The sequence below is a fragment of the Petaurus breviceps genome, unplaced genomic scaffold (assembly GCF_028583685.1).
Source record: "Petaurus breviceps papuanus isolate PSGF00001 unplaced genomic scaffold, PetGlider_PUasm1.0 139, whole genome shotgun sequence".
NCBI lineage: Eukaryota > Metazoa > Chordata > Mammalia > Diprotodontia > Petauridae > Petaurus > Petaurus breviceps.
This window is the reverse complement of record NW_027185697.1, coordinates 12,486,095-12,505,578: the sequence shown is the minus strand read 5'-3', so window position 1 is coordinate 12,505,578 and position 19,484 is coordinate 12,486,095. Positions and strand designations below refer to the sequence as shown.

At 45.5% G+C, this 19,484-nt stretch overlaps 1 protein-coding gene across 1 annotated transcript in view; it reads left to right on the top strand.

Moving 5' to 3' along the window:
- SFXN5 (sideroflexin 5) overlaps positions 1-19,484 on the top strand; it is a 224,289-nt gene that overhangs the window by 94,705 nt on the left and 110,100 nt on the right. The window contains exons 6-9 of the mRNA XM_069066620.1: positions 1,819-1,844; positions 14,311-14,364; positions 16,971-17,027; positions 18,306-18,371. Of these exons, the coding sequence (XP_068922721.1) occupies positions 1,819-1,844; positions 14,311-14,364; positions 16,971-17,027; positions 18,306-18,371 (203 nt within the window). The remainder of the gene's footprint in view (positions 1-1,818; positions 1,845-14,310; positions 14,365-16,970; positions 17,028-18,305; positions 18,372-19,484) is intronic.

Genomic DNA, 19,484 nt, shown 5'->3' with positions numbered 1-19,484 from the left:
CCCTGTTCTTCCCCGGTGATTTACTTTTTGAATAAAGGTATATTTTTTTGTTCACATTTACCTGTTTATTAAAATTGCTGTCAATGTTCATTAAAATAAGCCCTCCCCTGAAAATAAGCCCTCTGGTGTTTTTCTGTCCAAAAAAAAAGTGTCTTATTATCGGGGAAACAGGATGACGTGCTCACTGCTGCAGCTCTGATTAGATGCAGCTTGGAGCACGGCATCCTGTTCTTCCCCAGTGATTTGCTTGCTGGCACCATTGAGAGCAGTGCCGCGGAGGAGAGCTGAGGCAGGACAACATAAGCCCTCCCCTGAAAATAAGCCCTCTGGTGTTTTTCTTTCCAAAAAAATTAATAAGACAGTGTCTTATTATCGGGGAAACGCGGTAGAAGAACCCATTTCCAGACAAATGCAGTGTCCCTATGATGCTTGAGTTCAGTTGGGATAATCAGGGAAGGCTTCCTGGAACAGGGAACATTCCACCTATGTTTCATGAAGAGGAGGCACTCATTTTGTTCGAAGGGAAGGGAGAAAACCAGAGAAGACATGTCTCCACCCTCAAGGATCCCCTAATCTAGTGGGGGGCTTAAAGTTGCATAGCTAGAACTGTTGGGCCGAAAAATGAAATAGGGTACAACAGAACCTGGATGGTTTTAGGAGGCGGAGCAGGAGGAAGCCAATGTTGCTGGATTTATTGGGCAGATCAGGGCTGGAAGGGCAGGGCAGGCTTCCTTCAACAACTGGGTCTTGACCCAGGCCTTAGAACAAAGGACAAACAACGACTGAGGATGGACATCGTTTGGATGGAAAATTTGTTGGGCTGGGAGGAGGTAGGTTTGAGGGCCAACTCTGCTAGCTACCACCTGTGCCAAGTCATGAGATTTTAGGGCCCCAGAAAGAAACTTCAAGGGCATTGAGTCCAGTGTCCTCATTTTACATAGGAGGAAACAGAGGCACAGAGAGATTGAATCACTTGCCTGAGGTCACAGCTCTTAAATATCTAAAGTAGGATTTGCCCTTAGGTCTTCTCCACTCCTGGTCAGGCTCTATTCATTACATCATCCTGTGTAGGCACTGGAGTCAGACAACTTAGGTTCTAATCCTTACTTTGACATTTGATACTTTTGTGACTTTAGGCTAGTTAGTTGAAGTGACTTGGGCTAGCCCCCTTCCTGGGCCTTCACTTCCTCAACTGTCAAACAGGGGGTGTGTATCCTTGGACTTTAAGTTCTGAATCTGTGAGTTCTGATGCACCCTAATCCTGACTCTCTCTGGCCCTCAGTTTCCTCATCTATAAAATGAGGACCTTGGATGACATGTTTGCTAAGGTCCTTGCCATCACTGAACCTATGATGAGATAATGAATTTGGTTGAAAGCAACATGGGGAGAGCAGATAAGGGTCAAGCACATTCCAGGCTGAGAGAATTCTGTGAGCCCGAGGCGCAGAGTGTCCTAGCAAAGAGACTTGCCTTACTGGAGGGGGAAACAATATGGCAGGAGGGCAGGGGAAGCCAGATTAGGGCAGGCATTCTGCTCCCGAGAAAGCTCCATATCCTACATGCATAAGGGAAGAGTGGAGTAAGGAGTGTATGGCAGAAACAATTACTTGAGCTGTATGGTTCCTTGCCTCCCAATGTCCCCTGACTGTTCTTGTTGTCCAGGGTAGATCTCAGCCCAGAATGGAAAACCCAGGCTAATTGTCAGAGGAGCTCTCGGGCTTGTCATCATTGCCCGGGTTCTTCATCTCAGAACGGAAGTGCTCAGAAGGCAGGCATGAGGCACTGACTTGCTTATTTATCCTTCCCTTTCTCCTACAGGTTACATCCCCTTTGGAACACCCATTGTAAGTATTTTAGTGAACCTGCCTTCCAGCCACCATTATTTAAGAACCTCTCCCCCCCAAAGGTTCTTTTCTTACCCATCATCCAGCCAGCCAGCATTCCTTATGAACCTACTGTAGGTGCTGGCTTTTCCTAGATCCTGTGTGGAAAACAAAGAGAGTAGACATGGTCCTCCTCCTCAGAGAACTATCCAGTCTTTGGGTACAAGATGGTGGGACTGTGTCATTCCCCTACTCTAAAGCCTTTAATGGCTTCCTATTGCCAGAGGAGGAAAAATGTAAATTCCTCAGCTTGGCATTTCAGGCCCCCTGCAGTCTGGCTCCCACATTTCCAGGCTTAATTCACATGACTCACCTTCACATATTCTACATTCCAGCCAAACTGAGCTACCAGCTGTCCCCCATACTCAACATTCCACCTCACCTCTGTGCATTTACCCATAGCTATCCCTCATGCCAGTGATTCATTCCCAACTCATCTCTACCACCCAGAATCCTTGTTTCTGTTTGTCTTACCCTTGGGAAGCCTTTCCAGTCCCCTAGTGATTAATACTCTCTCCCTCTTCCAGTGACTTTGTGTTTACATATTTGTGTACACTTTCCCCACCCCTGCAGAATGTAAACTTCTTGAGGACACGGAATATTTTAGTTTTGCTATTGTATCCCCAGCTACATGGTGAAGCAGAGAGAGCACTGGTAGCTGGGTGGCACAGTAGATAGAGTTCCAGACCATCAAATCTGGCTTCAGACACTAACTGTGTGATCCTGGGCAAGTCACTTAACTCTGTTTGCCTCAGTTTCCTCATCTGTAAGCTGAACTGGAGAAGGAAATGGCAGTTTCCTTCAGGATCTTTGCCATAAAAACCCCAAATGTGAAGATCAAATGAGGCAATATCCATAAAGCACTTAGCACAATGACTGGCATATAGTAGGAACTTAATAAATGTTTGTGCCCATCTCTTCCTCTTCTCAGTACCTAGCACTGTTCCTGGAAAACAGAAGTTAAATGTTTTGTGAATTGAGCTCAACAAACATCCATACATTACTCAAGAAGTGTCTACTGAACACCTACTATGCCCAATGTGCTGTTAGGGGTAGAACAAGCAAAAGACACAATCCCAGCCCTCCTGACCTCAAGATGCTGATAGACCACATATTTCTTAGTGCCCAGAGCTCTAAACACAGCAGTTACTCATTACATATGTGTTGAATTGACTTGTGTCATCAGGGGTCTGGTGGTGGTATGTGGGATCCAGACAGTAAAGCTCTAATTGAGAGAAAGGCAACATCAGTCTAGCCTGTGGAGACTTTCTGGAGGGGGTAAGATTTAAACTAGACCTTAAAGGACAAGTCCAGGTGAAAGGAACAGTCTGAGCAAAGGGGAGGAATGGGGAATGAGCATGGGCTATATGGAGGGGGAAAATACCCTTGGAATATATGGAGGGGGATGCCCTTGGAATATATAGGGGGGAGATGCCCTTGGAATGTATGGAGAAGGGGGAGATACCCTTGGAATGTATGGAGAAGGGGGAGATGCCCTTGGGATGTATGGAGAAGGGGGAGATGCCCTTGGAATGTATGGAGAGAGGGAGATGCACTTGGATGAGACAGAGCTTTCACTCTGTGTGTGTGCATGCATGCATGTGTGTGTGTGTGTGTTTGGGGGCAGGGAGAGATAAGTTTAAAGAGGTGAGATGTGAGCACCTCCCTATGCTAGGCACACGGTGAAGACATGCAGATGCTTTGGCTCTTGGAGTTGATAGGTGAGGCACTAGTCTGCTGGAGGTGAGACAGTCCCCACCCTCTAGGAGCCCCTGGTCTTAAAGGGGAGACACAGCTCCTGTCCTCAGGGAGCCCCTGCTCTGCTGGAGGAGGAAGGATATATTTACCCATGAAGAAGGCACCAGAAATGCATGCAAAGAAATAGACGTGGGGATGGAGATGAATGTGACAGAAAGCTAGCTCTCCTTGGATGCTGTGGGGCTGGGCATGAGTGAGGCTGGAGAGGCAGGTTCCTCCTTCATAATTATACCTCTGGAAGAGGAGACCAACCTCCCTCCTGCCCTGGCGAGCAATGCTCTCCACTCCATCCAGCCCTTCACTTCCTTCCTGGCCCACTGGGGGCCATCCATTGGACTGTCTTGCCCCAGAGTCACTCTCCTCTGTCTCCCTCCCACCCCCTTCCACACTCACTCCTGAAAGCCAGGGAGAAACAGGCTGGTTTTCTCCGGAGGACGCTGCCAGTTTACTCAGCAGATTTCACAGATCAGCTGGCACCCATGTAGTACCTTATTTTAAGCTTAACATTTGAAGATGGAAACTTTTTTTTCCCCTTTGGGTGTGTAGTGAAGTGATCCCAATTTATACATAAGCATGGCAGCTAGTCCGTGGCTGCAAGCTGAATGGTTTGGGGATTCTTTATTTGTGCGGCTGGTCTGGTTCAAAAGTCCCCTCCTCCTGCACATCTTCCCTGACCAATCCCTCTTTGCTCTGATGACTCTATTGACCCAACTTCAATCAATCAACAAGAAAGTATTAAGTGCCTACTAAGTATGAGACACTTTGCTCAATGCTGGGAATACAATGGCAAAAATGAAGCCAGACCAGCCCCCAAGTAAGGCACTCTCATTCTATCAGAGGAAACAACACTTGCTCATAAGTATATACCAAATAAATAGGAGGTAATGGGGAGGGGCCCAGAAGGATTAGGGTGGGCCTCATGAAGGAGATGGTGCTTGGGTAGTGCCTTAAGGAAAAGATTCTCCAAAGGCAGAAGTGAGAAGAAAGTATAGTCCAAGTCTGGGGAATACCTATGCAAAAGCAGACAGGAGAAGACATGTTAGGTGTGAGGGACAGCAAATAAGCCAGTTTGGTTAGACCATAGTGTGTGTGGTGTGGAATGTGTAATAAGTCTCAACAGGCAGGTTGGAAGTGGAGGTGAAGATCCAAAAATCAGAGTTTGTATTGGACATAAGAGGCAATAGTGAGTCACTGGACCTTCTTGAGCTGGGGAGTGACATGACCATTTCTGTCCTTTGAGGATACTGTTTTGACAGCTATGTAAATTGCAGATTGGTGAGGGGAGAGACTGGAGGCAGGGAACTCAATTGGAAAGCAATGTCAGTCATCCAGGTGAGTGGTGATAAAGACCCAATCTTGATAGGTGGCTGTGTGAATTGACAAGACTTGGCTACCGATTGGCTGTGGGGGATGAGGTGGGGTGAAAATAAAGAATGTTAACTGAGGCTGACTGTGTATCTTTTTGTATGGGAATGAATGTCCTTTCCATAGGATTGTAGAATTGGGAAGAACTTTTGAGTCCATTTACACTGTTGGGTTGGACCTGAGCCCCAATTATCCATCCTGTACCTCACCATGAATCTCCTCTTATAACATTCCTGATAAATAATTATCTGGAATGCTTCCTCTCTTGTGCAGCTCTCATTATTAGGAAGCTTTTCCTGATATCTAGACTAAATCTGTTTCCCTTTCTTTCCTTTGTGGCCAAACAGAGCAAAGCTAATCCTTCTTCCATATGACTCATCCTTGAGATATTTGAAGGTCATTACAGTGTCACCCCTGTCTTCCACTCTGCAGGACAGACTTCCCTTCTGGGGCAGGATGTACAGTCCCCTCAACTTTCTTGCTTCCCTCTTCTGTATCTTACCCAGCTTGTCAATGAGCCTCTTCAAGTATGATACTGAAAACTGGACTTAATGACCAGATAGAGTTTGGCCACAGTAGAGGATGGTGGGACAGTTGCTTCTTAGGTTGTGGACACTATGCATCTCAATCCTTTTATTTTACAAATGAGAAAACTGAGGCCCAGGTTGGCAAATTGACTTACCTGAGGTCACACTGGTAATTAGTAGCTAAGGTATTCTGACTCCCAGTCTCCACTCCAGGCTGCCATCTCCTGGCCAGTAGTGGGGATGGTGTGAACTCATTCACCTATATCACCTGCTTTGGATTAGGAGCTCTGCAAAGGTGTCAGTCAGACTTTGAGCTCTCTGAGGGCAGGGATTGTGGTTTTCTCATCAGACCAGTGACTCCCGGAAGACTGGTATTATATCTACCTGAGACAAGGACTTTGGATTTGTGTCTCCATATTTCTTGTTTCCCCTCCCCTTCCCTGCTCCAACCACCTAGAACACACATTGTGGTATAAGGGGTAGAGTCTAGAAGAACTAGGTACAAATCCCACTTCTGACCCTTATTAGCTGCATGATCCCAGGCTCAGCTCTCTGGGACTCAGTTTCCTCATTCATAAAGTGGAGGTGTAGTATGTACACACTAAAGGCAGCATGTATCTCATAGAGCTAGTGGGAGAATCAAATGAGATTGTGATTAGCAACCACTAGTCTGGCTTACATGCATGAAGTCCTGCTCTTGGAGGTATGTGCTCCATTTTACAGATGAGAAAACTGAGTCTCTGAGTGGTTAAATAACTGTGACCTGTGGTCACACAGCTGGTAAGTGTAAGAGGTGAGAGCCAAACCTAGCTCATCCTCCTTCTGTATCTAGCAGTCTTTCCACTAAAACATTCTGCCTCTATCAATTTCACTATTGACTCCATGTTTTCCTTAGGTCGCTCATTCCTGTGTCTGAGAGCCCTTCTCGTGGAATTCTTCCCCTGCATCTGATCTAAATTCTACCTGCTTCAGCTTAATCACAGTTGTTCCCATCCTGTTCCCATTGGAAAGGGAATCTAGCCATTTTATTTTGTATACAATCTCTTTCTCCATCTCCTTTTTTCCCTCCCCTTCTTGCCCTCTTTCCCTCTCTCCATCTCTTTTTCTCCCCCTCTTCTCCTCTAACCCTTTCTTCATCTTCTCTCTCATCCTCCTCTACAGGTTAGATAATTCAAGGTCCCTTCCTAAGGATCATATGGCCATATCTGTAGAGTTGGAAGGGACCTCAGAGATCATCTAGTTAAACCTCTTCATTTTACAGGTGAGGAAACAGACTCAGAAAGATTCAATGAGCATTCAACCCTTCACTTCACTTGCTATTCTCCTAAAACTCTAACTAGCATGCCTGATCTGGAAGTGGGCTTTCTCATACTCTGAATTTGCTCAGTGTCTGGGCTCTGATGGATTGGATGTCTTTGATAAGGCTAATCCTTCCCACGATGCAGATCACAACCGGTGTCTACCTGCCTATCTTGCCTACTGCTCCACAATTCCTTGGTGACTGTAGTATGTGTCCCACACCTCGCACCTACCATGTCTCCATTGTTTTCTGTGAGTTAAAAATTTTCAGTTCTTTGGTCATTGGGTTCCACATCTCATAGCCAAACAACACCCCTGGAAGACTGGTGGTATTAAAAAGATGGGATTTGGATTTAGGGATAAGGTTGGGTATCATGGCACCCAAAAGGAAATAAGATTATAGTGCCTTCAGTATATGGGATGTGTGCACTGGCCATGTGTCCAACTTGTCATACAGGGGCCCTGGGAATGGAGAACGGACTATCTTTCACATGCCTAGCCTATGGTTGGACATTCAGTAAGTCAAAGGACTGACAGAATGATTTGTAGCACCTTGGTATAGTAGAAAGAATCAGAGGATCTGGGTTCAAAACCTACCTCAGGACACTTTCCTATCTGGGTGACATTGGGCAATTACTTAGCATCCAGGTTCCCAGCTCCTGTATCTGTAAGGTCACTATGGCAAGTTGTGTCCCCATTTGACAGGTGAAGAAACTGAGGCCAAGAACATATCTGTGACTGGGAAGCACCTAGCCCTACTGTTAGAAATCCAGTTCAAAGTTTGCCAGTAACACTTTATCTAATAGAACAAAAAACAAATTTCTCTGTCTTCTGAATTTTTTAAATGAAATTTTGTTTTGTTCATTCTAATTTTTTATTCTTGTCCTTGGATGAAAACATAGAAGGCATGCTTATAAAATATATCTGTTCAAACTACCTTTTTCAGGATGGAGTGCAGGATCAAATTAGAGAATACATATGGACCAATTTGCAAATCTTCAAGAACTATATGTTAGTTGTTATTATCCATATTGAAATCAGTGAGGTAAAATTGATTAAGAATAAATGTAAACTTTTGAGTTTGTGTTCAAAAAATAATCTATACAAATATTGAGGGAGATAGTAGACTGGGGTACAAAACATGACTGGATCTGGGGTTAGAGGCTCTGGGTTTGGGATGCAGTCTCTTTATCTTTCTCAGTCTCGGTTTCCTCATCAGTGAAACAGGGATAGTAATACTGGAGCTAACTTCCTCACAGGGTTTTTGTGAGGAAGGCATTTTGTAACCTGGAAAGTGCTAGATGAAGGGGAGTGATTATGATATTATGGCACATTTCCACAGGATTGTGTCCAGATCCATAGAGGTGGTCACAGAAATGGGCCTTTTATAAAAGACCTGGAATAATAATAATATTTACATAATGCTTGAAGGTTTTAAAATCACTTTACAAATATTATCTCATTTGATCTTCACAACAACCCTGGGACATAGGTACTATTTTTACCCCCCACTTTACAGATGAAAAAATTGAGGCAGATAGAGGATGGTTTGCCTAGGGTCACACAGCCAGTAAGTGTCTAAGGCTGGAATTGAATTCATATCTTCTTGTCTACTGTGCTCCATAGCTGCCTCTAGAAGGAAATTATGGTGGTAGTTTTTAGTGGGTTGTCATCAGTTCCTTCCTGGAGCAGCAGGATGGTTAAAAAGTTTGAAGGTAGAAATATATGATATGTGCAGGGACAGTGAAAGAATCTGTTGGATAGATTACGTAGGGGCAAGATTATCAGAGGGTAATTTTAAGGGCACAGAAAATCCTGACTATTCATTTTGTTTTATTACTATCTTTTGTTTTTATATCACCTTTAGTTATTTATTTGTTTGTTTTTACTATTTTGTAGAATGGGAAACTTAAGCAAAGGGTGAATAAATACATAGCTAAAAATGTTTGTTAAGCACCTAGTGTGTGCCAGGCACTGTGCTAAACACCAGGGATACAAATAAAGGGAAAAGGCAGACCCTGTTCTCAAGGAGCTCACCATTTAATGGAGGAGACAATATGCCATCAACATGTACAAACAAGCTATTTACAGGATAAATAGGAAAGAATTCAACAGAGAGATGACCCTCTAATGAAAAGGCGTCCTCCTGTAGGAGCTGAGACTTGAAGGAAATCAGAAAACAGAATCGAGGACATGGAGCATCCCTGGCACAGGGAACAGTCAGAGAACGTGCTTGAGTCTGTAGATGGAGTGTCTTGTTTTAGAAATCTCAAAGAGGCCAGTGTCACTGGACTGCAGGAGTGAGTGTGTGTGTGTGTATGTGTGTGTGTGTGTGTGTGTGTGGTGTATAAGAAGACTGGGAGGGAGTAGGGTGAGGGGGAGGCAGATTATGAAGGGCTTTGACTGCCAAACAGGCTTTTATATTTGATTCTGGAGGCGATAGGGAGCCAATAACAGTTCAGAGACCTTGCTTTGAATGCGGGTGTGTGACATGGGTGACACAATCATAGCTGCACTCTCAGAAGATCAATTTTACAGGATGGAAAGAAGAGGGAAGATACTTGAAGCAGGCAGACCACCCCCATACCAGCAGCTAATGCAATGGTCCAGGGGTGAGGTGATAAAGGTCTGTAACAGGGTTGGAGTGGTATCAGAGGAGAAAGGGGGGGGGCATAATAGAGAGATGCTGTAGAGGTGAAATCTACAAGAGATGCTTCAGAGGCAAAATTGATGAGACATGATGTAACGGTGAAATCAAGGAGAGATATGGTAGAGGTGAAATCAAGAGAGGCTGGAGAGGGAGAAACTAGCAAGAGAGGCTGGAGGGGGAAATCAACAAGAGAGCTGGAGGGGAGAAACCAACAAGAGAGCTGGAGGGGAGAAACCACCAAGGGAGGCTGGAGAGGGAGAAACTAGCAAGAGAGCTGGAGGGAGAAATCAACAAGAGAGCTGGAGGGGAGAAATCAACAAGAGAGCTGGAGGGGAGAAACCAACAAGAGAGCTGGAGGGGAGAAACCAACAAGAGAGCTGGAGGGGAGAAACCAACAAGAGAGCTGGAGGGGAGAAACCACCAAGGGAGGCTGGAGAGGGAGAAACTAGCAAGAGAGGCTGGAGGGGGAAATCAACAAGAGAGCTGGAGGAGAGAAACCACCAAGGGAGGCTGGAGAGGGAGAAACTAGCAAGAGAGGCTGGAGGGGGAAATCAACAAGAGAGCTGGAGGGGAGAAATCAACAAGAGAGCTGGAGGGGAGAAATCAACAAGAGAGCTGGAGGGGAGAAATCAACAAGAGAGCTGGAGGGGGAAATCAACAGGAGAACCTGGAGGGGAGAAATCAACAAGAGAGCTGGAGGGGGAGAAATCAACAGGAGAGGCTGGAGGGGGAGAAATCAACAGAAGAGGCTGGAGAGGGAGAAACCAACAAGAGAGGCTGGAGAGGGAGAAATCAACAAGACATGTTGCAAAGGGGAAAATGAGAGACCTTGACAACAGATTGTATATAAGGGGTGAGAGATAGCCAGGAATCCAGGATGACTCCTAGGTTACAAAGTATCATTACATATTAATAAAATAGCTATCACTTTAAGGTTTGAGAAGAGCATCAATATATTATCTCATGTGATCGTCACCTACCTTCTTAGGTAGGTCCCCTTATTATCCCCATTTTACAGATTAAGACATTGATGCTGAGAGAATTGAGTAGCCTGCCCAAATCACCCAGCACGAAAGTGTCTGAGGAAGAATTTGAACTCAGGGCGTTCTGACTCTCTGTCTAGCCCTCTATCCACCACAAAACCTTTACTGAGGGGGGCCTTTAATAAATGCTTGCTGTATTGAATTGAATTGAGAGGGCCAACGGCTAGGTCTCCTGCCCGACTCCTTTGTCTTCTTATCCCAACACATCATTTCCATGGTCCCCTTACAGCCCAGGGGTCTCTCCAACTCCCCGCCCCCCCCCCCCCCCCCCCCCCCCGCAACTTCTGACTCTTTGGACAACAGAGCAGGGGCAGGAGAAGCCCAGCCCTGTTGTGAGGCAGCCCCAGTGAAGCTGCCCCCCTCCCATCTATCTTCCCTTCCCCCTCCCCACCCGCCGTGCTCTGGAAAGGGCAGCGAGCGGGAGCGTGGGTGGATTGCACCCAGAGATATACATCTGAGAACTGAAGGGAACACTTTATTTTAGATTTGGGCTTTTTTTTTTTCTTTTTAAAGGGAAGTTATAAAATATCTCCTCTTGCTTCTTCTCTGAGTGTGCAGATGGTTCTGTGTTTCTGCCTAATAGGGGATAAAACTGCCAGTGCCTGGCTGCCCTTGCTATCCCCAGTTAGACTCTGAGCTCCTCCAGGGCCGGAACCCTGTTAATCAACAAGCCTTTATCTGGTGGCAGGCTCTGGGTTAGGCACCAGGGAGACAAAGACAAAAGGGAGGCAGGCCCTTCCCTCGAGGAGCTTATATTCAATGGGGGGAGGTGCATGGGGGTGTATATCAGAGAGTGGTGGGCAGGGAAGGAAGCTTTGGAGTAACGGAGCTTGTGAGTGGAGCCATTGGGTAGTGGATTGGCATGCCTTTTCCAGAGCTGTGGTAAAGCCAACATGATTACACACACACACACACACACACACACACACACACACACACACACACACACACACACCAGCAAGAAGTGGAAGGTCAGGACAGATGGCAAGGTGCCAGCCTGTTGTCTTAGCGGTTCAGTGATCTAGCTTGGGGCCACCTAGATATAACTGAGGATTCTGCAGAGGACTGACTCACTCACCCTCCAGTCGTGAGCAGTTGGGGCTCAGCACTGATCTTTGCTTACTCCTCCCAACCCCCTCCACCCCTAATCTTCCATGGCTCCCTAACCTGTCCAACCAAACATGCAGTTATCCCTGCTCTCTGTTCTTAGGTGACTTTATAGACTTGTAGGATCAAGCCAAATGCTTATTTTTTTTTCACAAATGAGGAAGCTGAGGCCCAGAGGAGTTAGTAAGTGGTGAAGCTGGGATTCTCCGACTCCAGTCTCAGCACTCCCCTCAAACCTTGGGACATCACTTTTGTAACTCCCTGGCATATAATGAAGCTTCAACCAGGCTCATCTCCTCACTGACCCCCAAGTCTAGGGTGGAGTGGGGCAAGGACATGATGTTTATTCCTGTCTCCCTCCCTTTTTTCATGTTGTGCCCAGTGCCCAGACTTTTTAACCTGCCTTCCTCCCACACCTTTCACCAATCTTATCTTTTAAGCCCTGCATCTTCTAACTACTCCAGCCCATATTATATCATGGGATCTGAGATCTAGATCAGGAAATTACCTCATAGGCCATCTAGCCCAATCCCCTTCATTTAGGCCAATCCCCTTTATAGAAGTCATTGATTCTGAAAGGGTGAGGGACTTGTCCTTGGATAGCTGAAGCTTCCAGCATGGACATCTGACCAAAGCATGGATGTCTTAGGTTAGCTATAAGATCAATGTACGGAAAGCACTCACTTGTGGTGTTTGTAAGAATGTCTCCCTTTCCTTACCCACTCCTCCCCACCCCCATCATGCAAAGGTACAGATAGTACAGATAATACCTAACAGCAGTTAATCAAAAACTGCATTTATGTTCTGTTTAGCTTTGGAATATAACCAGAGGCACAGATTCTCTCTGCTCCTCCCCCTCCCTCCCTTTCTCTTTCTCCCGTTCCCCCTCTTCCTCTCCCTCCCCCATCTCTCTCTCCCTCCCTCTCCCCTTCTCCCCCTCTTTTCCTCCCTCCCTCTCTTCCTCTCTCTCCCTTTCTTTCTGTCTCTCTCTTTTCCTTCCCTCAAACGAAGTAGGTTGACTCCTTCTTTGCAAGTTAACATTTTAAAGAGCTAGTTACTTAGGGCACCTAGAGGTTAAGTGACTTGCCCAGGGTCTCCCTGACAGTCTGTCTCAGAGGCAGAACATTTTTCCAGCCTCATTTTTGGTTGGGGAGTTGACTCTTGCAGGGTAGCTTCTAATAGAACATGTAAAGTGGCTTTAAGCTTATGATATTTAATATGATGTGGGCCAAGAAGTGCATGTGTGTGTCTGAGCCATTTAAAGTATTTTTTTAAATGTTTAAAACATGGTTTACTAATGTGGCTGACAATGTGTAGGGTTTGATGTACTATACAGTATTGGATGTTTACACTTGTTCCTTGTGGAAAATTCTTGCCAAGAGAGCAATTTTATGTATCAGAATAATAAATAAGTCAATATGTGGATGAGCCTGTACAAGTTTTCCCCATATGCGATTGTATTTTGTATACGGTACATGGCACCCAAACACAGGCGAAAGGTGAATTGTCACATGTACAGAAGCATCTGTTACAATTCCAAACACTGGCTGATGTCAGGATCAACCAGTTAATCTTGACCTCCACCCCAGGCTACATTAATGGCCTGTCTCATTAGGACAAATATACATTTTTCAGGATTATTACCAGTAGAAGCACCATTCAGGACTGGTAATTATCAGTTCTTCAGATATATCTGTAAGGCTAATTTACAAACCAATTAGTTACATTCCTCTTCATCGATGTATATATTAGCCAGACTTGAGTGACTAATGTCGAGATGATCAGGCCAACCTTGACATTAAGGGAATTAGAATTTACATCATGCCTACTACGTGCCAGGCAATGTGCTAAGCTCTTTTTTTTTTTTAAACCAATGCTGTCTCTTTTGATCTGGACATGGGTGCTATTATCACCTCCATTTTACAGTTAAGGAAACTGGGACAAACAGAGTGAAAGAGACTTGTCCAGGATCGCATAACTGGTGAGTGTTGAGGCTGGATTTGAACTCTGGTCTTCTGTCTCCAGACCAGTGCCGGCCTTTAGAGCATGTATCTACTAGCTGTTTTTCACCACCCAGGGCCACTAGGTGGTGCCATAGAGCATAGAGTGCTGGGCCTGGAGCTTCCTGAGTTCAAGTCCGACTTCATATACTAAGCTGTGTGACCCTGGGCAAGTCAACTAAACCTGTTTGCCTCAATTTCCTCTTCTGTAAAATGAACTGGAGAAGAAAATGATAAGTCATTCTAGTATCTTTGCCAAGAAAACCCCAAATGGGGTCTTGAGGAATTGGACATGACTGAAACTGACATCTTTCATCATATCATTGCAAAAACATCTTGGTTAAGCATCTAAACCTCGGAACAATTATTACAAATACATTATTTGAAATAATGAGTTATGCCCCACCTCCTTGCATTTGGGCCACACTCTTACATATAATGTTCACATCCCTTACCCCATTTACTCCTCACAAGGAAGTCATCAGAGACAGAGGGAATGTTATTACCTTAACCTTCATGAAAGGGCAGGTTCTTTTTATTTCAATACCTGGTCTGCCCCAGCGGAAGGCATTAGAGGAGGGACTTTCAGAGGCCTCCCTGACCCCTTCTCTAAAAGCCAGAGCCCCTATCCCCAAAGATCAGAAGCAACAGTGTCTTCATTCTCTCTCTCTCTTCCAGGTTGTCGGCCTCCTCCTGCCCAACCAGACCCTGGCCTCCACCATCTTCTGGCAGGTAACTCTCTCCCAGAAGCCCTCAGCCTCCAGGAGGTGGGTCCCAAACATTCAACAACAAATACCTATGTAAGAAAGTCTGGCCTGGGAAGTCTTCCTCATTCTGTTTGATAGCCTCTCTCTCTAGACCCATTAAAGAGAAAAATCAATCCACAAACCTTGATTAAATACCTGCCCTGTGCCAGACATTGTTGGGGACCCAAAGACAGAAATCGTCCTGCCCTCTGTTTGCACCAGCTGCCCTCCCTCCCAGGAATCCTCTCCCTTCTCACCTCCGCCTCCTGGCTTCCTTAAGTCTCACCTCCAAGCCTCCCTTAGGCAGGAGGCCTTTCCTTGGGCCCTAGCCTCTGCTGGTGCTTTTCTATGGTAAGATATCCCCTTGTGCAGACAGAGTTGTTTCCCTGTGTCTTCTCAGCCAGAATGTAAACTCCTGAGGGCAGGGGGCTGTCCTTGCCCTTTCTTGTGGTTATTCCTGGTGCTTAGCACAGGGCCTAGTATATGGTAAGTGCTTAATAAATGCATGTTGCCTGACTGCTGGAAGAGATAGCTTGTACATAGATAAAGGATAATGACTGAACTTGTCATTTCATTAGTATAGGGAGGAAGCTCCATCTACCAATATGGGTCACCACCTTCTCTGCAATTGAGAGTCTTAGAAGATTGTCTAAAGCATTTAGAGGTTAAATGACTTATCCAGGGTCACACAGCTAGTTAGTAGCTAGTAAACCAGATTTGAACTTAGAAAGATGAATCTTCCTGACTCCAGGCCCAGCACTCTATTCACTGCAGCAGTCTCAGTCTCTCTCTCTCTCTCTCTCCTACCCCTCTTCCCTTCTCCTCCTCCTCCTTCTTCCTCCTCCTCCTTCTTCTCCTTCTCTCTCTTTCACCCTCCCTCCCTCCTCCCTTCCTCCCTCTTTTCTTCTTTTTCTTTTCTCTGTCTCTCTCCCTCTCCTGACCCATCCATGTACTACTGCTTGAAAGCAGGGGTTTGGACTGAATCCCCTCCGGAGGCTCTTCTAGCCCCACCAGGCTCCCATTTAGAAGAAGAATACACATTTGGGCCAGCAGATCCCTCATTCCACATAGTCTCTCCCTCACCCTCAGAGTCAGTACAGGTTTAGAGAAAGCAGACTCACTTGACTTTCAGCCCAAGCTGTAAGTAATGAGGAAGGTAAGGCTGTCTCCCCCACCCCCTCAGCACCACCTGGGCTGCCTCTCCTCTCCAATCACATTACAAATGCATTACAAGACCAGGTGCAATCATTTTTTTCTAAATCTTTCTTTTGGGTAGTTTAGGTTTTAGCTAACTGAGAATTAACTCTGTGTGTGTGTGTAGTGGGGTTCAGGATCTGACTCCCCTAAAGAATTTGAGGGTAAGGGGTTTCCATTGGGTTGCCTAGAAGCACCCACCCCTCCACCAGCTGAACTGTTTTTATGACATTCAGGGCCTGTGGCCATTCCCATGTGATTTCATGTCCCCCACCCCTGACAAAGGAGTTCACTTCAACATTTATTGAATACCACCTTGGTACTCGTGTACCAAGAAAGCAGGCAAGGCCCCAGATAGGCCAAAATATTAAAAACAGTTCTTTTCTGTGGCAGCAAAGTACCTGAAAACAAAGTGAGAGCCATTGGCTGGGGTCTGGTCTGAGCCAGCCATAGTGAGAGTGTGGCCTCTTAGGGAGTTCTAGGAAACAGCAGATTCAAAGGATTCCTAGCACAATGGGGAGGCTTGCATGAACTCATGCAGAGAGAGAAAAACCAAGAGAATAAGGACAAAAGCCTTCCTTCTGGAGGCAAAGGCCCTGAGTTCAAATTCTGACCACCACGTGGGTGACTTTGGCCATGTCATTTTACAGGTGTGGCTGAGCAGATAGCTGATGGCCTTAGAGGCAGGAGCACTGGCCTCAGGTCCTGCTTCTGCTGGGTATTTGCTGGGCCACTTTGGGGAAGTTAGTTAACCTCTCATTACCTTCAGGCAACAAACTGACCATAAATTCCAAAGTATTTGATGATCTGCTTTGTCACAAAGGGTTTCAGTTGGGTGACTGTGGAGTCAGGAAGATCAGAGTTCAAATCCAACTTTAGACACCTAGTAGCTGTGTTACCTTCGCTCAGGTGGGTGGTGCAGTAGATAGAATACTGGGTCTGGAGTCAGAAGGACCCGAGTTCAAATCTAGCCTCCGACATTTACTAGCTGTGTGACCCTGAACAAGTCACTTAGCCTCTGCCTGCCTCAATTTCCTCATCTGTAAATTGTAGATAGTAGCACCTACCTCCCAAGACTCTTGTAAAGGGCTTACTTAGCACAGTGTCTGGCACACAGCAGGTACACAATAAGAGCTTGTTTGCTTTCTTCTCTCCTCCGTGTTTAGTTCTTCCCATTTCTGGTCTTCCCATTTGTTTCGGAATTCCTTGTTTTGGTTCCTTCTTACAGTGCCACAAGATTCTAGATGTGTGTAGGGAATGTTCTAGCCATTCCGAATCAATGGGCCCCCCACTTGTTTTATTTCCACAAAGATTTCTGCTTGGTTAGCCCACAGGGATGGCCATGGGGGTAGGGGTGCTTCCCAGAGATGCTCTCTGATGACTCCCGTCTCTTTGCAGTGGCTGAACCAGAGTCACAACGCCTGCGTCAACTATGCAAACCGCAATGCGACCAAGGTGAGCTGTGGGGACAGTAGGGACTAGAACTGGCTGACTTTGGCTCCTGGGCAGGACCAGCCTTGTGGGAAGTCTGAGGAATACTTGCTTCTTTCTTACTGTATTGTGGAAGTCACCTCTCTCTTTCTGCACACTGATGCCTAAGATTCCACCATTAGTGATTTATACCTTTGGATTGAACTTTACTCTTTTTTAGCCTGCTTCTTCCTGGGAGAGAAGAACATATTAAGTCCCTAACTCTTTAGTAGAAATTAATTTGTCAGGTATTTTCCTCATTGTGAAGAAGAGTGTGACAGTGTTAGAACTCTTGAGTCTATGGGGGTGTGTGATACTACTTGGGGTTTTTTTTGGAGGGGGGAGGCAAGGCAATTGGGGTTAAGTGACTTGCCCAAGGTCGCAGCTAGTAGGTGTTAAGGCCAGATTTGAACTCAGGTCCTCCTGACTCCAGGGCTGGTGCTCTAATCACTATGCCATCTAGCTACCCCAGTAGTGCTACTTGTGAGGAACAGTAGAAAGAGCATTAGTTGAGGGTTCATCTCTAGGCTTTGCTACCTACTGCCTTGGAAGAGTGCTGGATTTGAACTCAGTACAACTGGATTTGAATCCCAGCTCTTCCACTTAACTAACAGTGTGACCTTGGTCAAGTCACATCTCTGGGCCTCAGTTTCCTCTTCTGTAAATGGAAGGAATTAGACCACCTGACTTTTGAGTTTCCTTCTCATTCTAAATCTATGACACTATGCTAAATGTCAGTTATTGTTATTAATATTAACAGCTCATGTTATGTTTTACACTGACAAGAGAAAACAGAGCTTGGTGGATAGACCGCTGAAGTAGGATTTGAACCCAGGACCTTGGACTCCAAATCTAGTACTGTTTCCACTCTATTACATCTTTATGTCCCCCACAGTTACACTTCTAGGAGTGGCCTGAATTTAGATTTTGAATTCTGCTAGTTTTTTCCCATTCTCCTGTGCTGTACTTTGTGTCTTGGCTTGGAGTCAAGACAGTCTTGGGCCCTCATGTCACCTGTGACACTTGCAAACCCAGTAACTAAGGGCAAATCACCCTCTCTGAGCCTCCATTTTTCTCATCTGAGAAATGGGGACATTATACTCCTTCTATGGTGTCTACCTCACCAGATTATTGTCATTCTCCAATGGGGTCATGCATGACAAGTGCTTTGCAAATGTAAAATTATGATTATTTGATAATGATGTCATACCTGCTCTCCAGGCTTCCAGGTGCCAAGCTGAAAATTCTCTCTCTGTTTTTCAGCCTTTGCCTGCATCCAAGTTCATCCAGGGCTACTTGGGAGCCGTCATAAGCGCTGTCTCAATTGCAGTGGGTAACACTTGCTTACATTCTATTTATTGTGTTGAAATTGCTTTCTCTGTCTCCCTAATCTCAATCTTCTTGAACAAATATGTCTCCTACCCTTCAGGCTCTAGGGATGTCCATTTCTGAAGGGGCACTGGGGAAGAGAAGGACTTTCATCTGCTTTTAGAGGAGATTTTCCTACTTTGATACAGCTCCTCAGAAAGGAGGGCACTGGGGGGGGGGACTACAAAAGGAAATGTAGGAGATCATGCCGTGTACCTGATGGAAGATGTTGGTGCAAAGGAAGAGAGGAGGTGCTTCCCTTACCATAGTGAGGGAAGGGCATCTTCACATGAAGGCATTTGTATTCCTAGTGCCTAGCACATAGTAAGCACTTCAAACATGTTTCTTGTCTATTGACTGAAAAGCCCAAGACATAGTTTAGGGAATAAGGCAGGATTGACTGCTAAAAACTGAGGGGAATCAGATCTGTCTTTGACCCCTAGCATGACCCGGTCTCTCCAGGGCAAAGAGGGAGCCAGCCTAGAATGGTTAACATACCCCATGCTGCTTTCCTGGTTCTTTCTTTCCCTAAAAGACAGTGTTGAGCTGGGAGGGAAGACTATGACATTGTCTGGAAGGGTGGAAGTGATTAGCTCAGTGGTTTGAGCCCTTGGACAATGGAGTGGGTCGCAAAGCCAGGAAAGGAGCTTGAGAGTCCTGCCTTCCAGTCCACATTATTCTCATCCTCTGTTCAGTTGAAGGAAAGGCTATGCCTGCTGCCATCAGGATATCCCATGCTCTATGCAACAATGATGATGACTGCTACATATCAGTTTTATGATTAATAATACCAGTAATTGTTATCTGTAATATTTATCAATATATTACAAAAGAATATTAGTGGGATAGCAACTTGTCCTAGGACTATTTCTTTCTGAACTCCAAAAAAGAGAAGAATGAGACAGTGACAGCAGCAGGAACAACTCGTATTTATCTGGCTCTTTGGAAATACTTACAATACCTTCTTTTTGAAAAAAAAAAAGATCAGGTCTTTTTCCCTTTTTACCTCCTGAAAAGAACGCAATCCTTGTAACAATATACGTAGTCAAGCAAAACAAATTCCCATATTTGCCA